Genomic DNA, 19,927 nt, shown 5'->3' with positions numbered 1-19,927 from the left:
GGGAATGTGACCAAACATCAGACAAGGGCAGTTCATTGCACTGAAAGTCCCAGCAACCACTGTCGAGAGAGTCAGTGAATCTTATTCCAAGTATCAAAAACCAGTTACCATTTCTGTAATGAAGTCTCCTTCTGATGGGTGGATTTGGGTCATCCTCACAAGGAAATGTAGAGTGTATGTTAGTAAGAAAAGGAACAAATATTTGTTAATCATCTATCCTATGCTAAGCAAGGGCTTCTACATAAGTTGTTTTAGCCAGTCCTTATCACAAACCCAAGGAACAGGTATGATTATCACACCCACTTTAAAAACAAGGAAACTGAGGCACAGAGGGATGAAAGTCAGATTCCAACATTTCCCTGATATGCAGCAAGGCCCTGGGAGTGGCCCTCACAGCTTCGTGTGCATGACTTTAAGCTTCAGGCCTTCACACAATCTGGGCTGCTTCTGCTAGTATCATGGCTCTCCAATGACTAAACTTCTGAGAGAATTGAAACCCTACCCTTCACTATGTTGTTTAACAAGTAACATGTTGTTTACATGATTGCACACAAACATGTGTTTTCAGTGTCTGGTTTTTTCACACTTTATACCCAAACTACAGAAGGCTGAAGACATTTCAGAAAACTAAAGGAACAGTACCTCCCCATGTTAGCTCTAAGGGCCGCTCCAATTCACTAGCCACACGACTGCTGGGTGGTTTCCAAAAACTGTCAATTTCTTCATGTCATCCCTTTGCTGGTGCTTCATTCATTAAGGCATTTCACATCGGTTTCACATTTCACCTACACAGGTGCTGTTCCCTCTGCCAGAACAACCTCCCCTCCTTAACTCCTATTCCTGCTCTGGTTCTCATTTTAATAGACCACCTCTTCCCAGGGATTAGCCTAACCTCCCCCTCTCCCAGGACCAGTTAGGAACCTCATGATTCTGTTCCCTTTCCACCCTAATGCTTGTTCCTCTCCTGTATCATGGTTTATTTATTTACATGTGTGTGTCCTCAATGGACCATTAACCTTTCAACTACTCAAAGGCTGTCTCATGTCTAACAAGTGAGAGGTCTTCAGCAGATGAATTCTTTTTGCATGTAAGAATCTAAAGCTATCAGTGGAATAGTGCCATTTATTGCTCTGCCTTGTGCTAAGGCAATGTACTAATTTAATTTCTTTATGTGCATATATATTAAATACATATATTTTTTTCTGCTTTAATCCTCATATCAGCTTTATAAAGTAGGAAACCACTATTGTCCCCATTTTTGAGAAGAAAGTGAAAGCTCATAAAGGTTTTGAATGTGACTGACTCAGGGTCATATAGCTAGTAAAGAGAGAAACCAGGACTTTGACTCCAAGTCCAGGCTTTGAAGCACTACCAATGTTGTCTGAATGCCCAAATATTTTTCCTGAATTTATCTTAACCCCTGAATTGCAAAGAACATTCACAATTGCAGAAGAGACACTGGGTAGACCAGAAACCCTGTGACAAGGCCCACAAGTGACCAATACCCTAGGGATTGCAAACCGGACACCAGTTTGACTCTGAAAGTGTGAAGCAGTTGTTGATTAACACTGCATGTCTGTGTTGACTGTTCCAGGTGGGTGATCCAGTTTTGCCCAGATGGTTAGACCAGAACTATTCCCAGACCACAGACATGGACCCAAGCCTACTGCACCAGATCCAGTGGGATGCCTACCTGCTTCTCCTCTCAGTGCCTTCTCCAGTCTTACGCCCTGGATCTCTGAAGCCCTCTGCTGCTCCTCCACCTCCTGCAGCTGCCTCTGGATGGCCTGAAATGTCAGGATTGTATGTTATGGAGGGACTCTTGATGTGCAGAGTTACACAAGGGGATTATTTCTGCCACTCAGTTTCCAAGAGGAAGGGTCCTGTCCTTCATGGGGTCCCTCCTTGATTAATGGGTAAAGACCTCTGAATTCCCGCTACAATAGATCTGATGTTTTCCTTCTTTAGTGTGAAAACATTAAGTGAGAAGTCTTTGTGTAAGCTCAGTCTGCCCCCCCAGGTAGAAATGAACACAGCTCCCTTGGGCCTGGCCGATCACACAGAGTGCTCTCAGGCAGAGGCTGCTGGGCTAGGTGGCCGGGTCTCATGGTTCCTGGACTCCTTCGAGACTCAGCCTCTGACTGTGGTCATGACATATGCTGGAGCTGCAGCCACTACTCACAGTAGGACAGGCGCTCTGAGGGCAGGCCCAGAGCATGCTCACATTCCATTTTCCCAAGAAGAACCAGCAGATACTTCCTGAGAAGTTGGTCTGGAGCAGGAGACCTGGGCTTGATGTTCCTTTCTCGGTTTGTCCAGCTCCTGTCCTCAGTTACCAACTGTACCTATTCTTTCATTGCACCATGGAGCCAATGTCCAGGGACCCTTTACAGTGGAAGTGTACAGTGGCTTTGCTACTAGATTGTTAAGCTAAGACACAGGGCATTTATGCCACTAAGGGACAATCTCACCCCCTCCTTAGGTTCACCATCAGCACCTTATTAAGGTTTGGCATCATGGCTGGGTTTGCATTTACATGTTTATTTTCCTTACTAGCTATTTCTCCGTTGTATATATTAGGAAGGACAATTAGTGGAAATGTATATAGGAATTTTGATTCCCATTAATTTTCTCTATTTTCAAACATAATGCTGCCAAAAGGCACCTCTCTTGGCAGAACAGACTTGGCACCTGCAGAACAGGGATGTTAAAGGAACCTGCAGCTGTCTGGGCAGGTAGAATGCATGCACTGTTCCTCCTCTACCTTCCTCCAGCTCAGTCACGCTTCCTGCTTAACGCCGCATCTTCTAAGTCTCCCCTGGATTCAGAATACAGTTACTGAAGAACCTCCAACCCTGGGAAGAGATTTGAGCAGCAGTGGGGCCTAAGCAGCCACCTGGCTCTTCTTGTCCCAACTAAGAGTATTTAAGCCCCAGTGCCTAACCTAACACCTGAGATAGATGGGCATTCTATATAAAACTACTGCAATTTCATGCCCTCTTCCTCTCTTTCTCTCTTTCTAAGACAATTACATATTTATGAATAAATCTCTTGATAGGAGAATTGCTAATGGGAGAGAAACATTTAAATGACTTTATTATCAATAGTTGTACAAGTTTGGCTATGTGGTTGTTATGGATGTAATTGTGTCCACTACACATTCATATGTTGGAGCCCCAACCTGCAATGTAACTGTAGGTGGGTACAGGGCCTTTAAGGAAGTAACTAAGGTTAAATGAGGTCATAAGAGCGGGGCCCTTATCCCCTTGGACTGGTATCCTTATAAGAACACCAGAGCTCTCTCTTTCTTTGCCTGCACACAGAAAAAAAATGCATTTTGAGGACACAGCAAGAAAGCAGTTGTCGACAAGCCAGGAAGAGAGGCTATACTAGAAACCATTCCTGAAAGCCTTGATCTTGAACTTCCAGTCTCCAGATTTGTGAGAAAAAAAATTCTTACTGTTTAAGCCATGTAATCTGTGTTATGTTGTTATAGCAGCCTGAGCAGACTAATAAAGACTGGCCATTCTTTAGAAACTAAGGATGAAAATCTTAAAGCTTAAAAATGACTGCTATGAGCACTAGCAGAGTGGGACTCCAAAAGCCACTGTAATTCTTCTCTGATCACACCTACTATCTGGAGAGAAACTATGAGGAGGGGAAATAGCTGAGTTTGCCAATCCATCTCATTAAGATGTATCTTATTCCCAGAAAGAAAGGCTGAAATGTTTCAAGAAAACCTGTTTCCGAAGTTGAGAGTGGATGGGGGGGATTACAGGAATTACTCGGTGAAAGAGGGGGGGCTCCCATATCAATCACTGTGAAAGGTGAGAGTTTGGATTAAATGACTTCCTTCTTGTCAGACACAATTACAGGACCACATGGTCAAAAAAGGCAAAAACTACAGCAGGAGATGCAAGGGGACACTGGATTAGTGTGAGTTAATTCTAAGTCCTTTTGTCCTGAAATCTGGCTGCTTTTCAAGGCTAAGTCTGGGGTCCTTAAGGAGATGGAGAATGCTTTGACTTCCCTCTTCATTTTGCCTGACTGTTACAGGTGGGCAGATCAACATGGGCAGAAATGTTTGGACTTAACAATTAAGCCAGAAAGTCTATATTGAAATGCTGGATACTTATGTCTTCAACTAACCTTGGAATAGAGACAGCCCCTAAAAGTTGTCAGTTTAGCAAAGACACTGTCAGGAAGTCAGGGGAAGGTTGTGTCCAATCAGAGGAAAAACTAAGGCCACTGCTATGTGGCATTTAAGGGCCTGGAATGGCTCCCAAGGCCATGCATTAGTTGTCATTCCAGGATCACTTTGTAGGACACATCTGTGGATGAAAAGGCAGCAAGGGGTGGGCCAGCTCCTGAGCTCTCTAAACCCCAGAGCCACATCAGGCATCGAGTCAGGGCCTTAAAAATGGCCACAAACCTGGCCATTCAGGGAAAAGAGACTGCCTTTCTCTAGCCTGCCTTCCCCAAAATAATATGGACTTCCAAAGGGCATTCAAATACAGATTCCCAAGATTCCAGACCCTAGGACCATGCACCCGAGTTTGTTTTCTGACCTGAGCTTTATGAAGTCTTTTCAGTTCTTCTTGCTTAACCAACTGTTTTGTTGCTTTTTCCAGCTTCCTTCTTCTTCTAAGTGTCTTCCTCTCCTAGAAAACCAATAGAAAAGAAAAAATGTGTCTGAGAAAAATGGGGTTGAAATTTGTAAAATACTGTCACAGGCTTTTGTCCTCTCCAACCAAATCACTGCTTAGCTTCTAGAACAATGACATCCCATAGAACTGTCTGCAATGATGTAAATGTTCTATATCCGTGCTGTCTAAAATATGGAAGCCACTAGCCACATATGGCTATTGGACATCTGAAATGAGACTAGCATGAATAAGAAATTGAATTTTAAATTTTATTTCATTTTAATGAATTTAAATAGCTATATGTGGCTAGTATGTGCCAGATTGGGATACTGGTACACATCTGTGTATGTGTGTGGGTGTATCTGTGTATGGGGAGGCGTACACATCGGTTTGTAGGTAAAAGTGACTTTATAAAGCATTAACTTCGTTCAGTTGAGGGAAAGAATAACACAAGAATTATTCTCTACACAGGTGTTACAATGAGGCCCAGGGATGATGAGCCTGGGACAGACAGACACACACACACACATTATATTACATGAAAGCTAGTTTAAAATTTTAAGTAGTCCTTCAGCTTGGGTCTACATTGCCTGATTAGACCCAGAAATAGAAGAATGTATCTAAATAATTCAAATAAAAGTGTCTCTTGGCTTGAGGCAGGCATAAGATTGCTTCCCATTCTATTTCACTTTGCTTGAACAAATACATTATTTGTGTCACTGGCTTTTGTGTGTGCCTGAGCTTGTAAAATACAGAGCATTCAAAAAGAATGCATTTAAAATAGATGTCTGGATCTTCAAGGTTTTAGATACTTTTAGAAAAAGGAGAAGTAGTGGTGGGACCAGCTCCACATGTCGGAAAGCTTAGGAGACACTTCTGTTTAGAGAAGCAGCAGAGAATAATGGTTGAGCATTGGGTCCCGTGCTCACTTACCAGTCCAAAAATCCTAGAGCCCTTAAGAATTATGCTAAATCTATTCTGCCTGTACTCTAGAAATAGAATAACAAAGCCTGCATGATAGCACATTTGTTTACAACATGGTTACTGAATATTTGAAGCCCACTGTTGAGACCTACTACACAGGAAAAAATATTACTTTCAAAGTATGACTGCTCATTGACAATGCACCTGGTCACCCAAGAGCATTACTGGAGGTGGACAAGGATATGAATGCTGTTTTCCTGTCTGCTAACAAATCATCCATTCTTCAGCCTATGGATCAAGGAGACATTTTGATTTTCAAGTTTTACTATTTAAGATATGTATTTTGTAAGGCTATAGGTGCCCTACATAGTGATTCCTCTGATGGATTTAGGCAAGTCAATTGAAAAACTTCTGGAAAGGATTCACCATTTTAGATCCAGTAAGAACATGCATAATTCATGGAAAGAGGTCAAAATACCAACATTAACAGGAGTTTGGAAGAAGTTGATTCCAACCCTCATGGAAGAGTTTGAGAGGTTTAAGACTTCAGTGGAGGAAATAAGTACAGATGTGGTGGAAATCGTAAGAGAACCAGAATTAGAAGTATAGCCTGATGATATTACTGAATTGTTGAAGTCTCATGGTAAAACTTTAATGGATGAGGAGTTGCTTTTTATGGATGGGGAAAGAAAGTGTGGTTTCTTGAGATAGAATCCATTGCTGGTGAAGATTGTTTAACCGACAACAAAGGATTTACAATATTATATAAATGTAGTTGATAAAGCAGTGGCAGGGATTGGGAAGATTGACTCCAATTTTGAAAGAAGTACTGTATGTAAAATGTCAAATAGCATCACATGCACAAAGAAATTGTTCTTGGAAGGAAGAGTTAATCACTGCAGCAAACTTCATTGTTGTCTTACTTTAAGAAATTGCCACATCCACCCCAAACCTTCAGCAACCACTACCCTGATCAGTCAGCAGCCCTCTACATCAAAGCAAGACCCTCCGTAAGCAAAATGTTTATGACTCATTGAAAGCTCACATGATGGGCAGCATTTTTAGCAATCAAGCATTTTCTAATTAAGGTATGTACCTTAGTTTTTTAGACATAATGCTATTGCACACTTAATACAATATAGCATAAACATAACTTTTATATGCACTAAGGAACCAAAAAAATTATTTGGCCCACTTTATTGCAAGATTTGCTTTATTGTGGTGGTTTGAAATTGAACCCACAATATCTCCAAGGTATGCCTGTATACATAAATGTATGTCCTATGTGTATATACAAAATAAATGTTCAAATTGGGCTGTATTTACTAGGAGTTAGTCTTCTCTGAGCATACATATCAACTTTTTACATATTAGGATAAGGATTAGAATATGCTAGAGATTTCTTTTTAATGGTGGCAGAAACAAATATAGAATTAAAAAATTGTTACAGCTAGCCTGGTTCCTGGGCATTTGATAGCTGTCATTGAACTAAATGTTTGACCATTAAAGGGAACATAAATCTACAACTGGAGACTAGATCTAAGAGGGCTATCCCAGATACTGCCAGAGGGATCCAGATCCATAACTAATGTCAGAGATTGTGTCTGGAAAGTATGTGTGTTTCCAGGGCTTCACGGATCCTGGTCATTCTGTCACAGACTTCATGGGTATGGATGGAGAAACCATTATTTTCCTTAGGAAAGCATCCAATGTTTAGATTTCAGAATGTCTACAGATTATCAGTGAAAACATTTAACCCAATGATAAAATGCCATTTTTCTAGAATTATCCTTAGGATCTAGAATACTACAGATCTTCTTTTATCCTTGGAAGGAAATTTTAGGTTCTCAGAACTCAAACTTATTCCATTATCATATCATCTCTACCTCCAGAGGACAATTTCAGGTTGACAGTCACCACTCTGAAGAGAAGTTCCGGGCCAACTGGATGGGAGTATCCCTCTAGTAGGCAGGCAAGAACTTTCTGGAAAGGCTAGAGGGGAGTGGCCTGATGGAGATCACTGGTAGTTGCTATACAGAGCATGTATAACTTAATCGATATAGAGACTCAGCTCATTTATTTAACAGGTTATTTCTTGAGCTTCCATTATACTAACCTACGTAATAAATCCCAGTGCTTATTATTGAGTGCAATGTGCCAGCCACGGTACTGGTTATTTCACTCATTTATTCCTCAAATTACACTTATTTACAGATAAGGCAATCGAAGCAGGTAAGTTAAATAACTTGCCCAAGATGACTTCGTTAGTAGTTGGTAGAGCCAGAAGTAAACTCAGGGAGCCTGACCCCAGCATCCACATTTCCATCCAGTCTCTACTACCTTTCCTGTGCCAAACACTGTGCAGGCACATCAGGCTGTCTGCCTTACAGAAATGCCAGTTCCCCCTAAATAAAGATCGTTTAATGAAATTTCAAGGGAGGATGCCTCAATAGCATTGCACTGCCTTAGCTCTTCCCAGCAGCAAAGCTACCAAACCCCTCCTGCTTTATTACAAGTCAGCAAAAGAGAACCTGGAAGAGGAAAGAAATTTATTGCCTTTTATTAAAAGATGTTGATGTAGAAAAGAAAGGTGATTTATTAACATGCTCATAGAGCCTTATGATTTGCTAAAAACGGTTCTTATATCCTCAATGATGGTGATGACAACACAGAGAAGAAAGAAAAAAGGGTTAAGGAAGAGAAAGATAAAGGACAAAGAAAGAGAGGAGGCTGGCAGGGCCCCAGACAAGCTGCTGTCCCAGGCTTGCAGGTGCAGGCAGGGGTTTGGGGGGAGAGGGGGAAGGGAGGGCCAAAAGCAAAGGGAAGAGGTGGAGTATGCACAGTCTGTCTCCAGTTCCCTGTGCAAAGGTCATTTGAGCTGACATGGGCTCTGTGCCACATGGCTGTGGACACACCTGTATAGGACAGAAGAGATAAAGAAGCCGGGGGTTAGGGGGAACCTCCCCTTATTCCTGCAGGGTGAGCCCATGGGAAATCTTAAAAATGTAACCCTCTGGCCAGCTTCCCTGCCTGTGAGAGTGGCCACGTCAGAAGCTCAGGAAAGCAGGAAGCCCTCTCCAAACTGCAAGTTTCAGGCATGACTGGGTCTGTCCTGGGCCATCAGGAGGAAGGCAGCTTATTGCAAGGCTTGCCCTAGACATCATGGTCTTGCTATTTCAATGCGTTTGGGGAACTCCATTCTTTTATTCTCTGTGAGTGTTTGAGTGGCTGATGAATGTATGTATTCATTTGGACACATAATTAACTTAGGGTCACTTGAAGAGATGAGAGGGGCTGTAGGGAAACCCCAGAAATCAACATGACACACAACATGAACTCATTTGTGTTGAGTGAACTAATAAAAAATGCACAACAGTTAGAAATTAAGAATCCATACATATTCTTTCTTTCTCTCTCTCTCTCTCTCACATACACACACATACACACACACACATAGAGTCATGCCATGTTCTCAGTCCTCTCCTGACTTGCTCTAAGCTGGGCCCATGGGAAGCTGGAACCCCTAGTGACTTGAGACGCCAAGGCTCCTAATGCCAGATACGGAAAAGTTGAGTTTAAGTAAATAAATGTGGTTCTCTCCCTTACTCTTTAGATCCTCACTGATCCAAGAAATAAACACTGCCAGAGCAGTGAACTGCTTCTCTGTCTTTCCAGGAAGCATTTTCAGTCCAGCCATTCAGCCCCCGGGGCCCAGGAAAAATGCTGCGGCTCAGTGGATAAAGCAAACAATAGCGAGACCTGCTTGTGGGACACATGTCTCTGCGTATGTGACATACAGACACACTTAAAAACATACAACCATGTTTGTGTTTTACAATCTATGGGCATGAGAGTTATTTAAAGTGTTCTCCAGAAATACTAACGTTTGTTAAGCCGAGTAACTGCCCTCTCCGCAGCCAGGACACCGATTGTCCCTTCCACAATAGGGATTCTTGAAGTATCCAGGCCTAGATCCAACTGCACAGTTCATTTAGTATTTCTGATTAGAATAAACATAACATTTTCCATGCAATCTGCCTCTAGTGCTTCTTAAATGAAGCTGTGCTTCCCTCAGGAAAATACTCTTATGCTTGTTGTAATTTTTTCGATGGTTTGCTTGTTGGGCCACATGTGAAATCTACTTTAAGGAACTGCTGTCCCCAAATAAGTTAAAGTAAATATGTCTAGTTTTTCCCCCAACTTGAGATTTTGGTAAAGGCAAGCTTCTAAAAATTAAAAAAAAAAAAAAAAAGAGCGAATTCTTGGGGTGTTCCAGGTAAAGGAACGGTTGCTGTCAGCTGCAGTTGAATGTGATCCCCTAATGAAACCACCACAGCTGGAGCCCATATTGGGTCTAAAATCTGAGTGGTAAACGATCCCCACAAGCCAAGTTTTCTTTGGTTTGTCAAGTCTTGTTACCTTTGACCGCAAGGAAGGCTGGGTATGAAATTCTTCATCTGCAGAGGAGCTGGCCGAAGAGGTGGCAGAGGCAGCCCCTGTCACCTGCGCTCTGATGGGGATGTGCTTAGGACCTGAAAAGAGAACAGAAGAACTCACTGCACTCCTAACTTCTCCTGCTTCATGACCCAAAGCTGCCTCCCCCTCCTCTCCTCTTACCCTCACTGCCCCTCCCCTCAGTGCACCTGCTGGGAGCATGAGGAGGCAGTACCTAAGGGCAACCGAAAATTTGGCCCTCCACGTTAATTACATTTCTGAGTCCCTGCCAAGAGCTTTGCACTTCTCTTTTCATATTAAAAAAAAAAGGTATTATACAGAAATCAATTAATTCTTTAAACACCATTTATATGGTGTGTTGCTTAGAATGCATTCAGAGATGAAATCTGTTATTAAAATGCATGTCTATAGTTAGCTGAGCTACCTAAATGCTTGTGTAAGGTTCCTTCTGCAGAGTAATTGAATGCAAAAAAGTCAGAGCCAGCTCTTAAACAAATCGCCCTTCTGTGGCTCACAGCATCTGGCACCCATTTTTACTACATGACATCTGCTCAGTGTAAAAGAGCTGGCGTCAGAATGTCTGGTCATAGAAAAAAAAAATCCCAAATGTAATCAGAAGCAAAAGGACTCTAAGCCTAAGGTTTTATCACATAGTCTCATGCAACATAAATATTTCATTAATTATGGCTAAACAAATGCCACTTTTATTTTCCCAACTTGAAGATATTATCACATCATCGAAGTGATGATTCAAATGCCAGGAAAGGCAGTTTAAGATAGGGAGGGCTCAGCAATGCAGGGCCCCCAGGAGAGTTGAAGTTGAGGAGATATGCCAACCTCTGAACAAGAGGTAGATGGTTCAAGACAGCCAAGAGCCCATGTTCACTAGAATCTCTTTGTGATCTGGCCAGGGACCATGTGTGATAAAGTCTTCTAGGTGCCACAAGAGGCTTTTATTCTTCTCAGCAAGAACGTCTGCCCTACATATCAACCTGATGCAGAGTTAATGACTAATATCTGGATTAACCCACTCTGGACACTGAACATCAGAACGAGCTAGTACTCCATGACAGAAAATTTACCAGTCTTTCCTCTGCTGTGGCAGCTGATACTGAATAGAAGTATGTGTTGGGAGAGGAGGAAGAAGGAGAAGCAATTCCAAGCTGACTGACATTCTCCCCAGACTGACTTTTCCTCCCCATAATTTTCAACTATTCACCCCAGTGGGAGAGGCCAAGTTTTAAAAAATAAAGGTAATTTTTTCCAGGAGCACATTTACATATACTGTTATTCAAAGCAAAATAATGCAAAACATCTATATAATAACACAGCCTCTCTGGGGAGGGAGTTAACTGTTTTCCACTTTAATTTGCCAGATGGGAAAGTTCAGGTGAAGACAGAATCAGAGCAGTATAATAATGGAAGGAGGCATTGCTAGTGGTGAGATGAGACTGCTTCAAGCCACTAAATTACCATAAGTAATTTAGTCAGTGAGTATTCAATTAGTGTATGACCTTGAGTAACTAACCTTACTCCCTCAGTTTGTGGGGACCAGGACTTCTAACCTGTAGAACTGTGGTGGAAGAGTAAAGATAATCAGTATCAAAAGCTGCTACAGGGCAGAGCCAAGATGGCGGCATGAGTAATTCAGTGGCAATCTCCTCCTAAAACATATGTATTTATGAAAATACAATAAATACAACTACTCCTAAAAGAGACACCAGTGGATACAGTACAACAGCCAGGCTACATCTACATCTGCGAGAACTCTACATCACACGAAGGGGGTAAGATACAAGCTGCGGCCCAGTGGGACCTGAATACCCCACTACCCCAGAACCCGACGGGAAGAAAGGAGTTGGAACAGGGAGGGAGTGAAAGCCCAGGACTGCTAAACAACCAGCTCTAGAAATCTGCACCCAGAGCGCACACACACGGTGCATGTGGTGCTGGATATTAGAGAAATGGAAAAGCAAAACCTGCGGGCAGGTCCCCACAACCGGTGCCCCTAAGGGAAAAGAAAAGGGAATGCTTTATGCAAGTCTTAAAGAGACCCCACAGCTAGACAAAGTCATCCCGGCACACTTAGAAAGGACTTTCTTCTCCCAGCTGACACACCCACAACCTGCCTACAGCCACTGCTATCACCATGAAAAGGCAGAAGAATTTAGTCCAGTCCAAAATAGTCCAGACAACCCTGACAGAGGACCTGCAGAGATAGACCTAACCAGTCTCCCTGAAAAAGAATTCAAAATAAAAATCATAAACATGCTGATGCAAGAGCTAAAGGAGCAAGTACAGAGGGAGACTATAGAAATAAAACAATCTCTGGAAGGACTTAAAAGCAGAATGGACAGGATGCAAGAGGCAATTAATGGAATAGAAACCAGAGAACAGGAATGCATAGAAGCTGATGCAGAGAGAGGTAAAAGGATCTCCAGAAATGAAACAATATTAAGAGAACTGTGTGACCAATCCAAAAGGAACAATATCCACATTATAGGGGTACCAGAAGAAGAAGAGAAAGAAAAAGGGATAGAAAGTGTCTTTGAAGAAATAATTGCTGAAACTTCCCCAAATTGGGGGAGGAAATAGTTCCTCAGACCACGGAAGCACAAAGAACTCCCAAAAGAAGGAACCCATCCTTCCTAATTACAACCCTTAAATAGAATTCGTGCCTCATATCAAATTTACCGAGTATCATAATTCTTCCAAGTGGTAAAGATACCTCAAGACAAATGCTGGGCATAGAAGCCACAGGGCATAAATATGCAAAGAAGTAAAAAGCTAACTTTTTCAAACAATAAGGCTTCTCTCTCACTTACCGACTTCACATTTCCCTGTATGGCCCCGGAAGATGACTGGTTAGCCAGAGACGGGTAAGATTCCTCAAGGGAGGAACAACCTAAGACAGGCACAGTCGCAGGGGGGCCATCAGGTGAGAAATTGGGGATCAACAGAGGTGAGGCTTAGAACCTCACCCCCCCGTTCTGAGAGAAATCTTCTGCATACGTGGATGTTTTATTGCCCTGGTCTAGCTTGGATTAACACATAGTCTACAGGCACACACCTGATCATCTACATGTGCTCTCTTACAACACTAAACTATGTTTTCTACCTTTATCTTGTATCTACCTATCACTTCAACATTTTATTAAAAATAATAATAATAAAGAGAGAAATGTGGTATCCACATATAAATCAAGTATAAAAACCAAATCAGTATTCATATTTGAACTGACTGTTTATAGTTCATAATGCATGAGCAAAACTGAAAGTTTCTGTGATGACTGCCCTTGTACTGTTCACTATGTAACTTATTCATTATGTAAGAATTTGTTCTCCATGTAAGAACTTGTTTGTTATGCCTCAGAAGATTGGAGACTGATGAAGATTAGGCTTGGGGTGGAATAATGATTGTGCATTGAGCATTGACTCCCCTATACAGAATTTTATTGTCGTTAACAACCATTTGATCAATAAATATGAGAGATGCCCTCACAAAAAAAAAAAAAAAAAAGGACAGACTTCCAATGGTAAAATAAATTAGTAACCGGGATGTAATGTATAGCATAAGGAATATAGTCAAGAAATTGTAACAGCCTGGTAGGGTGATAGTTGGAACCTAGAATTATGTATATAAATGTTCTACCACTGTGTTGTACACTTGAAACTCATGTAATGTAATACTGTGTGTCAACTACCCTTCAATAAAAAATAATTATTAAAAAAAAAAAAAAAAAAAAAAAACCCTGACAGCCATTTGTCATCACAGAGAAGGGCAATAAAAATGAAACATTTGTCTATTTAAGAAAAAAAAAAAAAAAAAAAAGAAGGAACCCAAAGAGGACAACACCAAGACACATAATAATTAAAACGGCGAAGATCAAGGACAAGGACAGAGTATTAAAGGCAGCCAGAGAGAGAAAAAAGGTCACCTACAAAGGAAAAACCCATCAGGCTAACGTCAGATTTCTCAACAGAAACCCTACAGGCCAGAAGAGAATGGCATGATATATTTAATACAATGAAACAGAAGGGCCTTGAACCAAGGATACTGTATCCAACACGATTATCATTTAAATATGAAGGAGGGATTAAATAATTCCCAGACAAGCAAAAGTTGAGGGAATTTGCCTCCCACAAACCACCTCTACAGGGTATCTTAGAGGGACAGCTCTAGATGGGAGCACTCCTAAAAAGTGCACAGAACAAAACACCCAACATATGAAGAATAGAGGAGGAGTAATAAGAAGGGAGAGAAATAAAGAATCATCAGACAGTGTTTATAATAGCTCAATAAGTGAGTTAAGTTAGACAATAAGATAGTAAAGAAGCTAACCTTGAACCTTTGGTAACCACAAACTTAAAGCCTGCAATGGCAATAAGTACATATCTTTCAATAATCACTCTAAATGTAAATAGACTGAATGCACCAATCAAAAGACACAGAGTAATAGAATGGATAAAAAAGCAAGACCCATCTACATGCTGCTTACAAGAGACTCACCTCAAACCCAAAGACATGCACAGACTAAAAGTTAAGGGATGGAAAAAGATATTCCATGCAAACAATAGGGAGAAAAAAGCAGGTGTTGCAATACTAGTATCAGACAAAATAGACTTCAAAACAAAGAAAGTAACAAGAGATAAAGAAGGACACTACATAATGATAAAGGGCTCAGTCTAACAAGAGGATATAACCATTATAAACATATAATATATGCACCCAATACAGGAGCACCAACATATGTGAAACAAACACTAACAGAATAAAAGGAGGAAATAGAAAGCAATGCATTCATTATGGGAGACTTTAACACACCACTCACCCCAAAGGACAGATCCACCAGACAGAAAATAAGTAAGGACACAGAGGCACTGAACAACACACTAGAACAGATGGACCTAATAGACATCTATAGAACTCTACATCCAAAATCAACAGGATACACATTCTTCTCAAGTGCACATGGAACATTCTCCAGAATAGACCACATACTAGGCCACAAAAAGAACCTCAGTAAATTCCAAAAGATTGAAATTCTACTAACCAACTTTTCAGACCACAAAGGTATAAAACTAGAAATAAATTGTACAAAGAAAGCAAAAAGGCTCACAAACACATGGAGGCTTAACAACATGCTCCTAAATAATCAATGGATCAACAACCAAATTAAAATGGAGATCCAGCAATATATGGAAACAAATGACAACAACAACACAAAGCCCCAACTTCTGTGGGACGCAGCGAAAGCAGTCTTAAGAGGAAAGTATATAGCAATCCAGGCATTTAAAGAAGGAAGAACAATCCCAAATGAATAGTCTAATGTCACAATTATCAAAATTGGAAAAAGAAGAACAAATGAGGCCTAAGGTCAGCAGGAGGGACATAATAAAGATCAGAGAAGAAATAAATAAAATTGAGAAGAATAAAACAATAGAAAAAAATCAATGAAACCAAGAGCTGGTTCTTCGAGAAAATAAACAAAATAGATAAGCCTCTAGCCAGACTTATTAGGAGAAAAAGAGAATCAACACACATCAACAGAATCAGAAATGAGAAAGGAAAAATCATGATGGACCCCGCAGAAATACAAAGAATTATTAGAGAATACTATGAAAACCTATATGCTAACAAGCTGGAAAACCTAGGAGAAATGGACAACTTCCTAGAAAAACACAACACTCTAAGACTGACCCAGAAAGAAACAGAAAAATCTAAACAGACCAATTACCAGCAACGAAACTGAAGCGGCAATCAAAAAACTATCCAAGAGCAAAACCCCCGGGACAGATGGATTTACCTCGGAATTTTATCAGACATACAGAGAAGATATAATACCCATTCTCCTTACAGTTTTCCAAAAAATAGAAGAGGAGGGAATACTCCCAAACTCATTCTATGAAGCCAACATCACCCTTATACCAAAACCAGGCAAAGACCCCACCAAAAAAGAAAACTACAGACCAATATCCCTGATGAACGTAGATGCAAAAATACTCAACAAAATATTAGCAAACCGAATTCAAAAATACATCAAAAGGATCATATACCATGACCAAGTGGGATTCATCCCAGACATGCAAGGATGGTACAACATTCGAAAATCCATCAACATCATCCACCACATAAACAAAAAGAAGGACAAAAACCACACGATCATCTCCATAGATGCTGAAAAAGCATTCGACAAAATTCAACATCCATTCATGATAAAAACCCTCAACAAAATGGGTATAGAGGGCAAGTACCTCAACATAATAAAGGCCATATATGATAAGCCCACAGCGAACATCATACTGAACAGCGAGAAGCTGAAAGCTTTTCCTCTGAGATCAGAACAAGACAGGGATGCCCACCCTCCCCACTGTTATTCAACATAGTACTGGAGGTCCTAGCCATGGCAATGAGACAAAACAAAGAAATACAAGGAATCCAGATTGGTAAAGAAGAAGTTAAACTGTCACTATTTGCAGATGACATGATATTGTACATAAACAACCCTAAAGACTCCACTCCAAAACTACTAGAACTAATATCGGAATTCAGCAAAGTTGCAGGATACAAAATTAACACAGAGAAATCTGTGGCTTTCCTATACAATAACAATGAACTAATAGAAAGAGAAATCAGGAAAACAATTCCATTCACAATAGCATCAAAAAGAATAAAATACCTAGGAATAAACCTAACCAAGGAAGTGAAAGACCTATACCCTGAAAACTACAAGACACTCTTAAGAGAAATTAAAGAGGACACTAACAAATGGAAACTCATCCCATGCTCCTGGCTAGGGAGAATTAATATCGTCAAAATGGCCATCCTGCCCAAAGTAATATACAGATTCAATGCAATCCCTATCAAATTACCAACAGCATTCTTCAATGAACTGGAACAAATAGTTCAAAAATTCATATGGAACCACCAAAGACCCCGAATAGCCAAAGCAATCCTGAGTAGGAAGAATAAAGTGGGGGGGATCTCACTCCCCAACTTCAAGCTCTACTACAAAGCCATAGTAATCAAAACAATTTGGTACTGGCACAAGAACAGACCCACAGACCAGTGGAACAGAATAGAGACTCCAAACATTAACCCAAACATATATGGTCAATTAATATATGATAAAGGAGCCATGGACATACAATGGGGAAATGACAGTCTCTTCAATAGATGGAGCTGGCAAAACTGGACAGCTACGTATAAGAGAATGAAACTGGATCATTGTCTAACCCATACACAAAAGTAAATTTGAAATGGATCAAAGACTTGAATGTAAGTCATGAAACCATAAAACTCTTAGAAAAAAACATAGGCAAAAATCTCTTGGACATAAACATGAGTGACCTCTTCTTGAACATATCTCCCCGGGAAAGGGAAACAAAAGCAAAAATGAACAAGTGGGACTATATCAAGCTGAAAAGCTTCTGTACAGCAAAGGACACCATCAATAGAACAAAAAAGTATCCTACAGTATGGGAGAATATATTCATAAATGACAGATCCGATAAAGGCTTGACATCCAAAATATATAAAGAGTTCACACACCTCAACAAACAAAAAGCAAATAATCCAATTAAAAAATGGGTAGAGGAGCTGAATAGACAGTTCTCTAAAGAAGAAATTCAGATGGCCAACAGACACATGAAAAGATGCTCCACATCAATTGTCATCAGAGAAATGCAAATTAAAACCACAATGAGATATCACCTCACACCAGTAAGGGTTGCTACCATCCAAAAGACAAACAACAACAAATGTTGGCGAGGTTGTGGAGAAAGGGGAACCCTCCTACACTGTTGGTGGGAATGTAAATTAGTTCAACCATTGTGGAAAGCAGTATGGAGGTTCCTCAAAATGCTCAAAATAGAAATACCATTTGACCCAGGAATTCCACTTCTAGGAATTTACCCTAAGAATGCAGCACTCCAGTTTGAAAAAGACAGATGCACCCCTATGTTTATTGCAGCACTATTTACAATAGCCAAGAAATGGAAGCAACCTAAATGTCCATCAGTTCCATCAGTAGATGAATGGATAAAGAAGATGTGGATACACAATGGAATATTATTCAGCCATAAGAAGAAAACAAATCCTACCATTTGCAACAACATGGATGGAGCTACAGAGTATTATGCTCAGTGAAATAAGCCAGGCAGAGAAAGACAAATACCAAATGATTTCACTCATCTGTGGAGTATAAGAACAAAGAAAAACTGAAGGAACAAAACAGCAGCAGAATCACAGAATCCATGAATGGACTAACAGTTACCAAAGGGAAAGGGACTGGAGAGGATGGGTGGGAATGGAGGGATAAGGGCAGAAAAAAAAAAGCCTGCCACAGTGCCCAGCTCACTGGGGTACTTAAATAAATTTGTCATCACGGTTAGTAGCAGCAGCAACTGCTTAAACATTACCATTGATCCAAATTAACCATGTGCAAGATTCATAAAACTGCCCAAATAACCTTTCTTTTATGGAAGAAATATAATAACCAAAAATTGAGATTTTTTTCTGACTCTCAAAATTAAATGTAACATTTCCATTGAAATTCATTTTGAAATTGAGGAGAAAATGTCCCCAAATATAATGTAGTACTTACATTTCTGGCAATGTTATTATATAATGTTATATAGTGGCTTCTGAATCTTGCCCCTTTACTTTCCTCCATCATAGAACCATCCATGCTAGGAATTAACTTTTCATTTGCAAAGTTTAAAAATCTTGGCTGCATTGTTCCACTCTAGCTATGATGGAGTGACTAATTCTGGGACTGACATCTCATCACAAAACACTGGAAGTCAGGACAAAATACATGAAGCAGCTGTTTTCAGACATGTGACAATAGGCAGTGCAGACTGTTGATGAAAGTGAGACAGAAGAAAAGGTAAAACCTAAAATCACCTAAACAGAGCATAGCAGATTCATTGAATTAAAAAGACAGAGATTAGAGTCTGAGGCAGCTGGAATATGTGGGGGAGAGAACTGGAGAGGAGGGAGCTCTGCAGAAAAAGACCTTCAGAAATAAGCATAGAAGTTCTCTTGAGTCTATTGCTTAATAGTAAACCATAGATGCATAGAAAGTTCATGAAGCTGGGCAAGTAACTGCTGGGAAGTTATAGGCTAAATAATCCCTAAAACCTTTACAGGACTGGGAAGTGTTCAAGTTCCACCCAGTTAGGGCAGAACAAACACTGGGGATATTAGAGGAGAGATCCCAGAAGAGTTATACCTTAGTAATGGGGATCAATTTGCCCAGAGTAAATGTTATTATTGGCTCACCTGAATAAGTTTAATAACAAGCCTTGAAAGAAACAAAGTTGATCTGCAAGTTACTTCACTGCCTGCCAAACATTCTTTCCTGCTTATTTAACTTTTTTTTTTTTAATGAAGGAACAAAAGCTAGACACTCTACAATGTAACAGGTACATCTAACAACCAGTCGGAATTACTGGAAATGCTAAAGAAGCAGGACAGTGAGTCTGATAATCAAGAGAAAAATCAATCAATACAAGCAGACTCAGAAACCACAGAATTAGCAGACAAGGCTTTAGAAAGAAAACATGAACAAAGTGAGGACGTAAAGAATATTTTTAAAAGAACCAAATGGAACCCATGAAGATGAAAAATACAAAATCTGAAATGAAAATTTCACTGGATCAGCTTAGTAGTTGATTAAATACTGCAGAGGAAAATATTCAGTGAAATATTACTGAAATATTCAGTCAACAATAGCAATAGAAACTATCCAAAATTAAACACAGAGAAAAAAAGACTGAAGGAATGAACAGAACCTCAGTGATCTGTGGGATAATATCAAGTGGCCAAATATACATTTGACTGGAATGTCAGAAGGAGCTATAGGGATACAGAAACAGAGAAAGTAGTTGATGATTAT

General features: G+C 40.3%; 1 protein-coding gene across 14 annotated transcripts in view; it reads right to left on the bottom strand.

Moving 5' to 3' along the window:
• Positions 1 to 19,927, bottom strand: part of MICAL2 (microtubule associated monooxygenase, calponin and LIM domain containing 2) — a 220,942-nt gene that overhangs the window by 20,235 nt on the left and 180,780 nt on the right. For all 14 annotated transcript variants that reach the window (XM_057507388.1, XM_057507380.1, XM_057507381.1 and 11 more), the window contains 3 exons: positions 9,990 to 10,102; positions 4,569 to 4,661; positions 1,694 to 1,787 (listed from right to left, as the gene is read on the bottom strand). In XM_057507388.1, coding sequence (XP_057363371.1) covers positions 1,694 to 1,787; positions 4,569 to 4,661; positions 9,990 to 10,102 — 300 coding nt within the window. The remainder of the gene's footprint in view (positions 1 to 1,693; positions 1,788 to 4,568; positions 4,662 to 9,989; positions 10,103 to 19,927) is intronic.

Source organism: Manis pentadactyla, chromosome 9, assembly GCF_030020395.1.
Source record: "Manis pentadactyla isolate mManPen7 chromosome 9, mManPen7.hap1, whole genome shotgun sequence".
NCBI classification, from domain to species: Eukaryota; Metazoa; Chordata; class Mammalia; order Pholidota; family Manidae; genus Manis; species Manis pentadactyla.
The sequence above is the reverse complement of the archived record's forward strand: the minus strand, read 5'-3'. Positions and strand labels throughout refer to the sequence as shown.